The sequence below is a fragment of the Arachis hypogaea genome, chromosome 5 (genome assembly GCF_003086295.3).
Source record: "Arachis hypogaea cultivar Tifrunner chromosome 5, arahy.Tifrunner.gnm2.J5K5, whole genome shotgun sequence".
Taxonomy (NCBI): Eukaryota; Viridiplantae; Streptophyta; class Magnoliopsida; order Fabales; family Fabaceae; genus Arachis; species Arachis hypogaea.
The window spans coordinates 4,251,535-4,265,718 of record NC_092040.1 but is presented as its reverse complement, the minus strand read 5'-3'; the positions used below and the strand labels follow the sequence as shown (position 1 = coordinate 4,265,718).

At 33.5% G+C, this 14,184-nt stretch overlaps 1 protein-coding gene across 1 annotated transcript; it reads right to left on the bottom strand.

Annotated features, from left to right (window-relative positions):
• Positions 1-230: 230 nt before the first annotated feature.
• On the bottom strand, positions 231-1,432 carry LOC112800302 (uncharacterized protein At4g08330, chloroplastic-like). The gene has a single exon (XM_025842513.3). It carries the CDS (start codon positions 986-988, stop codon positions 605-607), a length of 384 nt encoding a protein of 127 aa, XP_025698298.1. The 5' UTR covers positions 989-1,432; the 3' UTR covers positions 231-604.
• Between the last annotated feature and the right edge of the window lie 12,752 nt (positions 1,433-14,184).

The window sequence follows — 14,184 nt, the reverse complement described above, 5'->3', positions numbered from 1 at the left end:
AGCAGCAGCTTTGGATTTGGTACGATTGTGGACAAAAAAATGGGGAACATGGTTTTTTTGACAGTCAATTTCATACTAGTCATAAGAGAATTCAAGAAAAATCTGTCTGATGCTAAATTCATAGGAGTGTGTTAAAGCATCTCCAAAGAAAAAAAAAGGATAAATTTGTTAAAAGAAGTTAGAAGGAATCATTGTACATTTCCTGCAGAGAAGAAAATATCACCTCAACCTTGATCCAGCAAAAATGAAAGACTATCTTGGATTACTTATGGTTACCAAACAGAACAATTCAACATGACAATACACATATCTAGAATTATTCTCTCAAAACTATCATAGCCAGACATAATTCATATCCAACTTGACATTCAATCAGAATTCAGAAACCAAGCATAAACTATACAATAAACGCAATCATATGCAAATGATGATTAATTTTGTAGACATGATAATGAAAGCTCGAAATATAAAGTACATAATATACAAAAGGTGAATAATCAGGTGAAGTGATAATTGAGAGCCTTGAAAATTGAAATGATTTAACCGATTTAACTAAACAGACTATTCAGTAAAGTCGACTGCAGCTGAGTTTTCACGTTAAGACTTAAGAGGGATGTTGAAGAATTGCGAGAGCTTTGGTCTTGAAGCGGTACCTGGGGGCACGAGGTATGACCTGGCTGGGACCCATGTGGAACTGACCGGGAGTATCGGTGAGTGGAGGGCCGTCGTCGTAGATGTAGCCAAGGAGATGGGCGCAAGAGTTGCAGATCATCTTGGTCCTCTTTCGTTGGATGCCCCAGTAGTTTAGGGTTTCGAAGAAGGGTTTGATTTTGTCCTCTTTCTCGAATCGGAGCTTGGCGGCGTCCACGGCGGAGAAGGAGACGGAACCTTTGTTGCCGGCCTCGAAGTAGAAGTCCGGTGGGAAGGCGTAGAAGGATCTCAGGTTGAGGTTGGTGCCGCAATGCTTGCAGCTGTAGGTGGAAGCCATTGTTGTTGCTGGTTTTATGTGAGACTGAAAAGAGAAGAAGAAGAGGGGAAGGTAATAGCGTTGTACATGAGAGAAAGAGATAGATGAAAAGTCGAAAACGCGTGAGTGTTGAAGGGTTGAAGGTGGAGGTGTTAGTTGTTGTTTCAACGGAGGCAGATGGCGATGGCGTAGAAGACAAGGTGGCTTCTTTGCGCCAACAAATACAATTTGGTAGCGTTTGGTCAGGGGAGTGAGACATAAGAATTAAGAAATAAGAAATTAGAATTAAAATTTCAGCGTATGTTTTGTAAATTTTAATTCTTTTAGGATTTTTAGAAAGTGAAGATATAAGAGATTTAAATTTTGAGAATGAATATTGAAATTTTAATTAAAAATATTTTTATTTAATTTTTTAAATTTTAAATTTATTTTTTAATTTTTATATTTATTTTAAATTATATATAATACTAAAATTAATTTAATTTAATGTATTTTATACTAAATATAATATAAAAATTTAATTTAATTTAAGTCTCTTAATTTTTATTTTTTTGTCTTAATCTCAGTTTTTCAATTTAAATTTCTCTTCTAAACGCAGCCTAAAATTAACTGGGACTAGTGTTAAAAGATTGGATCAATACTGTATTTCACATTTTTAACTCTCAATCTGTAATTAAAATTTTAGTCTTAATAAATAAATTTTTTGTCCTTTTAATATCTTAAAAAATAGACACATAACTACAATTTTTTAAAATGAATACTTAAATTTTAATATTTTTTAAAATACTCTTATTTTTTAATTAACAAAAGTATTTAATTAATTCTATTTATTTTAATTTTTGTATTTATCTTAAACTAAATAAAATAAGACACAATTAAATTGAAAAAGTATAAAAAAAAATTTAACAACGTAAACAATTTGTTAAAAAAAAGTTCATTTGAATTTTAAAAATTAAAATTTGAATTAATTAGGTTAATCGTAATTTTAAATTTGTTTTTATTTTTGCTGCAACTACTCTCTCGTAATTTTGTGCCACCGTCGCTGCTGTATTTCGATCTCGGTATCCCACATATATTATCTTGTTATTTATTTCTTACTAAGTAAATTGGATGTTTATTTTATTATGTATACGGATATTTTTTTATTCTAATGTGGATGTTTATTTGGGTATACTATTAGTATTTTTCTTGATTTGCTTTATTATGCATGCACATGCTTCGCATAATGTTTGTTTTACTATGTATGTGAATGATTCTTTTCAATAAGATGTAGATGTTTATTTAGGTCATATCATTTGGGAGAACGAAGCAAAGCGGCATGCGATAGAAGTGACGAAGACATGACGCAGCAGCGTGGAAGCAAGGGCAAAAGTGCAGCGCTGAAACAAGGGCAACAATGCGACATCACGGAGGGGAGAAAGAGGCATATAGCGGCAGCGTCACTTGAGGGGAAAACAGGGGCAACGCAGCGCATAGAAGAAGAAGGTACAGCGGCAACGTCGAGAGCAGGGGGCGCGAGGCAAGGAAGAAGAAGGTGTAGCGACGGTGCGGGACGCATGGAAGAAGAAGGTGCAGCAGCAGTGTGGTGCGTTGCTTTTTCAGACAGTGGCAACGGCAGTGAAGTGCATTGGTGACAGTGCAACAGGAAAAGGGAAGTGAAGCGACTGCGGTAAAAAGAGAAAAATGCGAAAGGGGAGAAGATAGGGTTGTGGTGAATAAATAAAATGGAATGTTTTTTTTGTTTTAGTGGTCTTAGAGGGCAGCCCAATATTACGTTGTTCGCACCCTTCATTATTTATCTAACAGAACTCAATTCAATTATGTATAATTTACACTAAATACAATACAAAAATTTAATTTAGTCTTTATTTTTTAGTTTTTATCTTTTAATTTGAGTCTTCTTTTCAAATACAATCATAAAAAACTACTCTCTAAAATATATACAAACTTCTTTTCTTATTTAAAAAAAACTTTGGCACATTTTGCTTTTTCTTTTTAATTATAGAAAATTATTTTTTAATTAACTAATATTAACTAATTAATAGTTTATGATTACAATCTAAATAGTCTCGAACCCATAAAATTTTAGTTTTTTTAATATTTAAAAAAATAGAGGCCAAAGTTTTGGAGATAAATATTTAAATTTTATTTTTTTTAATATTTTTATTTTTTAATTAATAAAGATATTTAAATAATTTTATTTATTTTAGACTTTATATTATTTTAAATTAAATAAAATTGAGACATAACTCAATCATATATTTATATTACATACAACATAAAAATTTAATTTCATATCGATTTTTTAATTTCTATTTTTTAGTTTTACTTTTCTTTTTAAATGCAGCCTTAGAGAACTATTTTCTTTTTGAAAAATACATATATTTTTTTTTCTTACTAAAAAAAACTTTGGCAAACATTGATTTTTAAAAAAATATACGAAACTAGATTTATAATTTAGAATTAAAAATTATAAGTTTATGATTAAATTTTAAATTTAAAATAAATAAAATAATTTTAAAAAATGATTAATATTATCTAAAAAAATTAATTCTTTAATATTTTTTTCTAAAGATAATAGGTTATATTTCATTAATTATTAAAAAATGAAATACAAAGATGTCCAAAAGCAGGACAGCATAATAAAAGGTGGGGATTTTCCAAAAATACTACACTGAAGGTATTCATCCAACGGTGCGTGGTCGAAAAACGAAGAAAAATCTTAAAGAAGAAATAATGATAAATCAAATTGAATGCACCTAAGAGCTTGTCTCATGGAGATGACGACCTAAACTGGGAGTTCTTTGGATTTCACGGAGCAACTTGACTGAGCTTGCTAGAATGGCAGACGGCATAGAAGTAGAACCTTCAAAAATCAACTGGTTGCGAGCTTTCCAGCAGTTCCAGCAAATGATGGCAAGCAATTGAGAATTATGGTCAACATTCTTCAACGGGATAAGTATCTCTGTTGATGCAGTCCACCATGTCCAAAAGTCGTTAGAACTCTGAGGGGGAAGACAGTCACGAAGATAACTATGAGACCATACGTCTTTAATTCTAGAGCAATCGATCAAACAATGAGTGACTGTTTCTGTTGCTTCATGACAGCAAGGGCATATTGGTGATATAGATGGGATGCGGTGATGAATCTGAGCAAGCACCGAAAGTCGGCCATGAAGAGCTTTCCAAATAAATAGCTTAATTTTGTGAGGCAAGTTCAACTTCCATAGATCAATCCACGGCTTTTTCTGTTGCATATAATTAGGGCAAAGCTCCAGAGGCGGATGGTAAAATAAATAGCCAATTCTGTAACCTGAAGTTGTATCATAGTGCTTGGATTTGTTCAAATCCCATTGCAATTTGTCCCTACTCTGCTGAATTTTAACTGATAAATCCTGTTTGCAACGTCTTGGGGAAATAGTTCTTGAATGAGATTCTGATTCCAATTTCTATTTTCAGTAATTAGATCTTTAACTTTTGGAAACAACTCAGAAATAGCTTGTCTATTTGGCATGTCAGAAATCATTAAAGGATACGGAGAAGGCAACCAAGGATCCTCAAAGGTTAATTTATAATAGGGATTCGATTAATTTGATTACAACTGTTGTGGACACGCGGGTGAATTTGTATTCTAAAATTCAAAGCTCAAATATAGAATTCTTTTATTTTGAGAATTTTATTTATTTTTTATGATATTTTTTAATTTGATAAATAAAAAATTAATTTATCTAAGGAATTACTATCCATTATTTAGCTACCATCAAAATTCGAACTTAAATATAGTGCTTGTTTGGTTGTCATTATTTTGATAAAAAAATATATTTTTTATTAAAAAATATCTTTTTTATTTTTTAGTGTGTTTGACAAATTTTTAGTAGTAAAAATAAAAGTATTAGAAAAATAAAAAAACATCTTTTTTAATAACTTGTAATTTACATTTTTTTTAAATATTTTTTCTTTAAAAAAAGATTTTTTTCATGTAATAAATAAAAAAATACTTTTATATTATTATACGTACCCAAACATAATTGATAGAAAAAATATCTTTTTACATAAGATACTCAAATATAAAATTATTTTTATTTTTTTATAAAATCTTTTAAAAAAAATAATTTAAAAAATATCTTTTTTTTTTTAAAACTCACCCAAATAAACTTATAGTCCATAATATATTAAGAGATAATACATTTAATCATTCAATAAAGCCTCGGTTGTAAAATCGGTTGTTTTTATAATTTCGTAAAAAAGAGTAAAAGATAAAGTAAAAAAATGAAAAAGTCTGCCTGGGAAGTTTTCAAAAATATATCCAGACCACTAGTGTTTTGATAAACTAAATTGGCCTTTTTGGGACCAGAAAGGAAATGGATTTTTTTACAACATAAAAACAGATAATATAATCCCATGACAAAAACACCCCTAATATAATTGATCTCACTCGGCCCATAAGAGGAAAAAGAATTCTCACAAACAATTGGTGGCTCAATTAATTTTCTAAAAATTAAGATTATGAAAATCGAACCATTCATTAAATTACTCAAAATACTGATTCATTGATTTAAAAGTTCAATAGTAATTTAATTAAAATAATCAAATTATAATAAAATAATATATAAAATTATAAATAAATATATAAAAATATAAATATATATTATATAAATTTAAAAATTACATAAATTAAAAATATAAAACTAACTAAATTTTTATAATTTTATATAAGTATAACGTAAGAGTTAAATAAAAAATAAAATAACCAAATATAAAATTTATATTTGTATAAAATTCATGATAGTGTATATTATATCTTAAAGAATAACCACAGAACAAAAATTAATTTAATTATATCACAATTTGTAAAATTTTCTTTTTCATAATTTGTATTTTTTTATTTAAAAAGTAAGTGTATTTTATATCTTTTCAATATATACAGTTTAAAATAGACGTATTATATTATTATCTTGAAGATAAGATTAATTTATTATATAAACAAAAAATATTAACAATAAAAATCTTATAAATAAAAAACAAAACAACTTTATTTATCGGGTCTAAGAACCCATTCCGATAAATACTTAATCTAATTGTCAAATGATCAACCTAACTCTAATTTTTTTTTTAAAAAACAAAAGGTTTAACATACACATTATAGTAGTATTTGTTTTCAAAAACTGGCACCGACACTAAGGTCCAATTTGGGTAAATAACTTAATTAAGTTACTTTTGAAAAAATAACTTAAACAATAAATACTTATATAAAAGTAACTTATAAATAAGTTATTTTGTATTTGGTTTTTTAGTTTTAAAAGTGCTTATTTTAAGATAAGAGTGATAAAAAGTTTTTTATTATAAGAGAAGAAATTTTTTTTAACTTCTCCATAAGCACTAAAATAGCTTTTTTTTTGTTTTTTTTTCCCACGGTATTCCCCAACCCGACAGGTCAAGGACTAATCCGTCGCAGATTTGAGCTCCATTTAAGGGTCTGCCGCTGGTCAATGAGTTGTTGCATGCACAATGCGAGATTCGAACCCCCAACACTTGCTTAAGTGGAGGAATGAGCTGACCACTCGACCAACCCGAGTTGGTTCTAAAATAGCTTTTTAGAAAGATAAAATTTGGTTTTGAAAATTGTACCAAACATTAATAATATACCTTTTCATAAGTTAGAAGTAAAAAAAAAAATAACGTATGGACCTATCTAAACGGGCCCTAAGAGATTCGGATTTAGTATTATTTTTGTTGAGTTACAGATTAAAATTAAAATTTCAGTCTAAAAATATAAAATTTCAATCTCTTCAAAAAGTGAGAACATAGAGAATTGATATTTTTTGGAGACAGAAACTAAAACTTTAATAATATTTCTTTTTAGAAATACCATTATTTAACTTTTCAAATTCTAAATCTACCCCTTAATTTTTATATTTGTTTTAAACTAAACATGATACTGAGATATAACTAAATTTAGTATATTTTACAACAACACACAATACAAAAATTTAATTTAGGGATTAAGTACTGAAATCGTCCCTAAGGTTTGGGGAGAAAATCAAATTCGTCCCCGACCTTTTTTTCTATTAAAATCATCCCGAACGCTCAGAAACACTTTAAAATCATCCTCAAGTGCATTAAAAAAATTTTAATTACAATTTTGCCCTTGAACCCTTTGACGCTTCGTGTTTTATTCCCGCGAAAGGGCTTCATTCTCTGAGTAACATTACACAAGAAAAAACTAATCCTCCACCTTCATTTGATGCCCTAACAGAGTGAGGGCTTGCCTGAAGAGTAGCGTCACTGCGTTTGCATTGCGTGAGAAAGAGTGGGAGAGGAGCTCGTTCTCGTGGCAGTCATCTCAAGTCAGGTACGTGTGCAGCATTTGTTTCGATTTTTTGTAGCTTGAACTTAATAATGTATCATGGGTATTTGTTGGTTTACAAATAAGAGTTAGGTGTGATTTTTGTTTGTAGGTTTTAGGTGATGGGAATCTTTAACTTGACTGTCTATCATGGTAGTAGATTTGGATATGACAATGGTACATTGGAGTATATAGGGGGAGAAAGGACAATGATAAAAAAATGTTGATATGGATTGCTAGTCTGTTTTTTAGGCATATGCTGAGGTGGGACAGTTTGGGTACACAAAGGAAAAGATTTCAACTTTCTGGTATAAGGACCCAAGTTCTGAATGGTTAGAAAAGGATCTGAAGTTATTTGAGGGAGACAAAGATGCCATTGAGATGTGTAAAATAGCGGGGACGAGGGGTCATGTCGAGTTTTTTGTGGTCCATAAGGTTGAGGATGATGAAAAATTTTTCGAAGTAGGGTTTCTTGATGTTGGAGGCTAGGGTGAACAGGATCAGGAGGCGGAGAGGGGCAATGATGAAGAGGTACATAATCATAATCAGTTGGTGATTTTTCAGGGTGAACAGGGTCAGAAGGTGGAAAGGTACAATGCGGAGAAAGTTAACGAGGGAGATGATAGCGATGATGAGGATTTTATTCCATCTGATGGTGAGGTTGACAGTGCAGATGATGTGATGTTTACAGACAGTGAAGTGGAGTACGACGATGAGAGCGGATTTGATGAAGTAAGAGGTGGGACGGATGGTGATCGGGTTGATAAAGGAAAAGGGGTTGCATGAGGTGATTTCAGTGATGAAGCTCCAGACAGCAGCCAGTCCCACTTGTCTAGGAGGAGACAAATCCAAAGGTGCTCAAACTGTGGTGAATCTGAACACAAGAGGGGAGGATGCAATAAGCCATCCCTGGATGTAAGTGTGTGTACATCATATATGTTAGAGTTACAATTTTATTTTTTCATCAGCTGCATTTTTAATGTGTTTCAGGCCCAACAACCTAGGCAAGCTGCTAACAAGAGAACTAGAGGAGGGAGGAAGCCTTCATCTTGCAGACCCATAACCAGTTCTAAGGCTTCATCACAACCTAATATGCAATCTGCTGCAAGTGGAGGTATGAGGAGGTCCACTAGGTTGAGAGCATCATCTCAGCCCCCAACTAGCCACCACCTCATCTAAACCCAACTCAACCCATTCCAAGTCCAAGCCCACATCATCCTCAACTAGGCCCAACAGTCCACCAGCAGGTACTCTCTACCAGGGGCGGAGCCAGGTACAAAGAAAAGAGGGCAATGACCGCCCTAATTTTATTTTTTTTTACATGTAAATTATATGTAAATTTTAGTTTAGCCCCCCTTAAAATTTTATTTTAGTCTTATTTTATTGTGTAAATATTTTTTGTCCCCTCTAATATTTCATCTAGCTCCACCCCTGCTCTCCACCGAAGACCCAAGAGAAAGCCCACCAAAAACAACACACAGCAACCACCAGCACCAAAGGAGATGGGTGCAGCCAACTCCAGCCAACCAGCCAGAACTGTTGTAACACCCTAATTAGCCTAAACCTTACCTCGCGTCGTAAAACAAATGTTAATCAAAGATTACGACAGATCTAAGCTCTATATATATATTCTCTTAAGCAGCAATAGTATAAGTGAGTAGCCCATAGGTAGGGGATACAAACGGTTAAAAGTTCTTGCTTTTTAGTGGTACGTGTAGTCACTCGAAGACGCAATTTACCAAACCGGTTCCCTCCATACAATCTTGGTCCTTACCTTATATATATATATCCTTTATTTAATATTAATTAAAATATTTTAATTCAATTAATATTAGTTACTCGGATAGATAGATAAAAATATCGAAAAAGCAAATAGAAAAAATATTAGAATATATATTATTATTATTAGCATATATAAGAATATATTATTCTTATTCCATAGTCCAAATAGATTCCAATGTATTCTAATACATATTCCAAACAAATACTTATGATTGTTGATTGTGATAAGAAAAAGAAAGGAAAACTCTACTCGAAAGATAGAATTTCAAAAGCCCGATGAAGGATATAGCTCAAAGATAGAATTTCAAAAGCGCAAAACGTGCTAACGAAGCTAATATCTTAAGGTACAAGAAACAAATGTAATATAAACAAGATAATAGTATCATAGTGTAATATCATAAGGAACTAACCAGGACTCGCGGAGTTTAAGCCGGCTAGACATATACAGACCCTAAAGAAACCAGACAGTAACAAAAATCAGCTTATACAAATTTTGTTCTCTCAAATACATGCCTCTAGGCAAAACAAAATACAAAAGGAGAGATGTATAAACAAAATAAACCAAAAGACTCCAAAAGAATCCAAGATCCTCCACTATCCGTCACCATCCAAAGCAACTCACCGAGGTGGGTTGTGACCTGCATCTGAAAAATACACCAATAATATGGTATGAGAAATTTCAAAAGCCCGATGAAGGATATAGCTCAAAGATAGAATTTCAAAAGCGCAAAACGTGCTAACGAAGCTAATATCTTAAGGTACAAGAAACATATGTAATATAAACAAGATAATAGTATCATAGTGTAATATCATAAGGAACTAACCAGGACTCGCGGAGTTTAAGCCGGCTAGACATATACAGACCCTAAAGAAACCAGACAGTAACAAAAATCAGCTTATACAAATTTTGTTCTCTCAAATACATGCCTCTAGGCAAAACAAAATACAAAAGGAGAGATGTATAAACAAAATAAACCAAAAGACTCCAAAAGAATCCAAGATCCTCCACTATCCGTCACCATCCAAAGCAACTCACCGAGGTGGGTTGTGACCTGCATCTGAAAAATACACCAATAATATGGTATGAGAACCGGAGGTTCTCAGTATGGTAACAGTACCCAGTGATGTAGGATATAAGACCCCGAGATGCCAAAGGCAATCTTAAGCAACATATCCATCACAAGATTCAAGCTTAAAGCATTCTAAAACAGATAAGCATAAATATACCAATGTTGACTTAAATAAACCAGGTCATCTATCTTAGGGGATTTCTACTCTAACCAAACACCGCTGTCCCACAGCCTTCACCAACCGATCCTCCATGCGATCCCATCGTCACCGCCTTCCGAACCTCCTCAATCCTAGCAGAAAACACAGATAATATACAATGCAAGTAAAACACAAGTAGAAGCATATAAGGCAAATAATTCAAATAGCAAGTAAGCATGTTATTCAATTAGGCAAGCCTTTACAAGTAAACAAAGCATACAAACAGATAGAAAATGCATATGATGAATTCTTGCCCTACTGGCTGTAATATCACATTGTCGGTTCAACTGCCAACCTGACACATCTCCATGGAGACGTTGCCCTTCGGATTTCTCATATGGGAACCCCCAAGATATAGTGCCTGGATCACTGTCCAGGTACCGGCGCCTGCTCACCCTATAGATTCGAAGGGATGCGAGCGGGATACTCTTGCCTCAGACCTCACATCTCAACGTAAGCGGGATTAACCACCTTCCTTACGCCGCCGCTACTACCTCAACAGGCGGAATTAACCACCGTCCTTGCCAGGCGCATAGCGTCTCATAATCTCAGTAAAAACATTATTTCAGTGGTTTTCAAAATATTTTCAGTATACAGAGATTCATCATCTCAATCCGAGTCCCCGACTCATCTCAACCACTGTCCATTCATAACTCAGTATTCAAATATCAACAGTTCATCATTTTCTCATCTCATATATCAATCATCCTTCACCTAACGTCAAATCCTTCTCAGCACACCAAAAACCTAGGCCTCTGTTTTCTATTTTATCGTAAAATCAAGTACTTGAACCCTTAAGTTATACCCCATGTTCTAATACTCAAAACTAGGCTCATAAGTCTTAAAATGATGTTAAAGAAGCTTACAACCATGTTGGGAAGGTATAATAGTTGAAAATAATAAAAATTTTGAGAAATAGGACGTGTGTGGCCGCACAAGGGTCTGTGCGTGTGCACACTCCTAATAGTTTTAAAATGCGTGCGTACGCACAGGTGTAAATTTTTACAAAAATCTGTTCACTCGCACAACCTGTGCCAGTGTCCCCAACAGACAAGTCTTCCCAACGTGTGCGTCCTCACAGGTTGAATTTTTTTCTTAGATATGCGTGCGCACAAGCTGTGCTAGCGCTGCAAACAGAACGCACTTCCCTGCCTATGCGTGCGCACAGGTGTGTGTGCTCGCACAGATCAACATTTCCGCAGGGTGTGCGCCCACACAAGGGTGTGCATCCGCACATATCAGAAATCATGAAATTCTGCAACTTTGCAGATTTTCAGATTTTTAACACCAACTTTGCCGGATCATAACTTCCTCTACAAAATTTCAATTTTCACATACTTTATACCGATTTAAAGAGTTTTCAAAGATCTTTAATTCTAAACAAGTTTCAAGCAATTTTGAAAACCGGAGTAAAAGTTATGATTGAGTAAAGTTTACCAAAAACTCAATTTTACCAAAGTTCACAATTTACACAATTTCTTACCATACACATTCCAAACCATACCATACCATTCCAAACCCCCTTCTCTCATCAGAATTTACCTTTTGTATCATATCACACTAATCATACCATAATTTCTTTCACCTTTCATTATTCCCAACTTCAAATATCACATATATAACATATCCACCAATCATCATCATCTCACTACCAATTCTCATCATCAATTCAACCATTATTCATATTCATAGTCAACAATACTCATGCATCTAATCCATTGTATTTCATCTTCATCATTTAATCACAACAACACATTAATACATTATATCTCATCAACACAAACAACAATCAACAACACAAAATTTCCAAACCTATCCTATAGGTCACTAGTCTAAGTGTCCATGAATATTATATACTACATAGAGGAAACCGAAACCATACCTTGGTCGATTCTCTTTATGCACCCAAATTCCAACTTAGCACAAACAAGCTTCCAATCACAATCCAAGCTTTCAAATCCACTCCAATAAGAACAAATAAGTTCCAATAGCTCCCAAAGCCACAAACATCAAACTATATACATACAAATCACCTCAAATCAACCTAGGGTTCCAATTAAATACAAATTCACAAGGGTTTAGTGGCTCTTACCTTCTCCCACAGATTTGGATGTCAAAACCCAATGCTAAGCAAGGATTAAAGTGAACCTAAACATCCAAAATCACAAAAACTCATTTAACCAAAAATCCTTTATACCCGAAATTTTCAAGAGAGAAACAGGGAAGATTTTGTGATTACCTTGAGGGTTTCTTAGATGGGTTTTGTAGAACTCTTCACAAGGAACGCGTAGTCACAAACGGTGCGGCGATCGGAGCTATCTAGCTCAAAATATGAGCTTTGGAAGATTGAGATGAATAGTAACCATGGGGTTTCTCCCTTCTTCTCTTTTCATCATGTGTGAGTGTGTTTGTTTGTGTGTTAGTGCTGAAATGGTTTCACTAATGAACCTTTTATATGTTGGGCTTGGGCCCAATTTGAGTCCGGTCCAATCCGTTAGGCCCAACTTCGGGCCAAATCTTTAAAATTAACGCCCGATTTTTAACTTCTAATATTTTCTAAGGATTTTGACGGTTTTCACTTTTCTCGTGCGGTACCAGACAAACTTGAACCGGTTCAACCGGTTCAACTGCCGGTTCGCAGTTTTTTACGGTTTTCGCAAAAAGTACATTTTCTGACTCAGAAAGACCTACTGAGTCCAAAAATTGTATTTAAAAACTCAAATTCTCACTCTAACTTTTCGGAATCAAATTTGGGCAATTAATCACTTAATTAACCAGTTGATTAGTTGCAGTTCTTACAACTATCTCCTTCAGTCATAGAATTTCACCTCATGTATCTCCAAGAAAGTTGAGGCTCATGGCAAAACTTCCACCAAGTCTTTGGGAAAAACTTTAGATTATTGTGAAAATTTGAGTTTTGTGCTGTTATTAATGTATTGTTGATTGAGTAGACACAATGTTTGTGACACTTTTTTTGGTTCCTAATGAAATTTACATAACATGGTTTATGATTCATCTTTCTTAGTGAGCAACAAAGTTGCTCTAGGTTTCTAGATGTCCTAGGAATCCAGCTTTTGTTGTTGTTTCCTTAAGGCTAAAGACTATATTTTGTTCTGTGTCCATGTAATGGAAGTGATGGTGACTGAAGTTTTCACCTTTTGGTGTTATTTTCCTATGCTTATTAATGAATTACACATAGTTGTGTTCTGCCTAATAATATTATGGTTATGTTTAATGAATTTCCACCTTGTAGTTCATATGTTGTAAAGTGAATTAACACAACTATTCAGTCACAATTTTCAGGCTAACAGATGAATTTTTCTTTTTAATTAATTGTCAAATTACAAGGACATCATTTCACTCACATAATTAATCACCAAAACCTTAAACCAAACCCACATGTTCATTCAAAATTCAATACAACTCAATTTACATAACTCAGACCAATCAAAGAAATCCAAACTGAACCCTAAATTCTCCCATAATTTCATCAACCATACTTCAACGGCATCACACATGCTACCCCCTGTCTCTGATTGAACTAAATCTGCGACCAGAAGCAAAATAAAACAACCCTTCCAAAAATTCCTAACACTGCAGCAACCTTGAACTTCCACTCAATGTCCCCCACTTTTGCTTTCAGGGCCGCAACTTTCTTCTTCATCCTTGCAACATGAAGATACTCACTCTCTGCTTCTGGGTCTGCCCATCGGAAGAAATTACACTACTCTTGGATCTGCAGCAACCCACCAGAGTTAGTACCCAGAACAAACAATACATTGCCATCACCCACCTACAGAAACTTAAAACCCTAACCTCA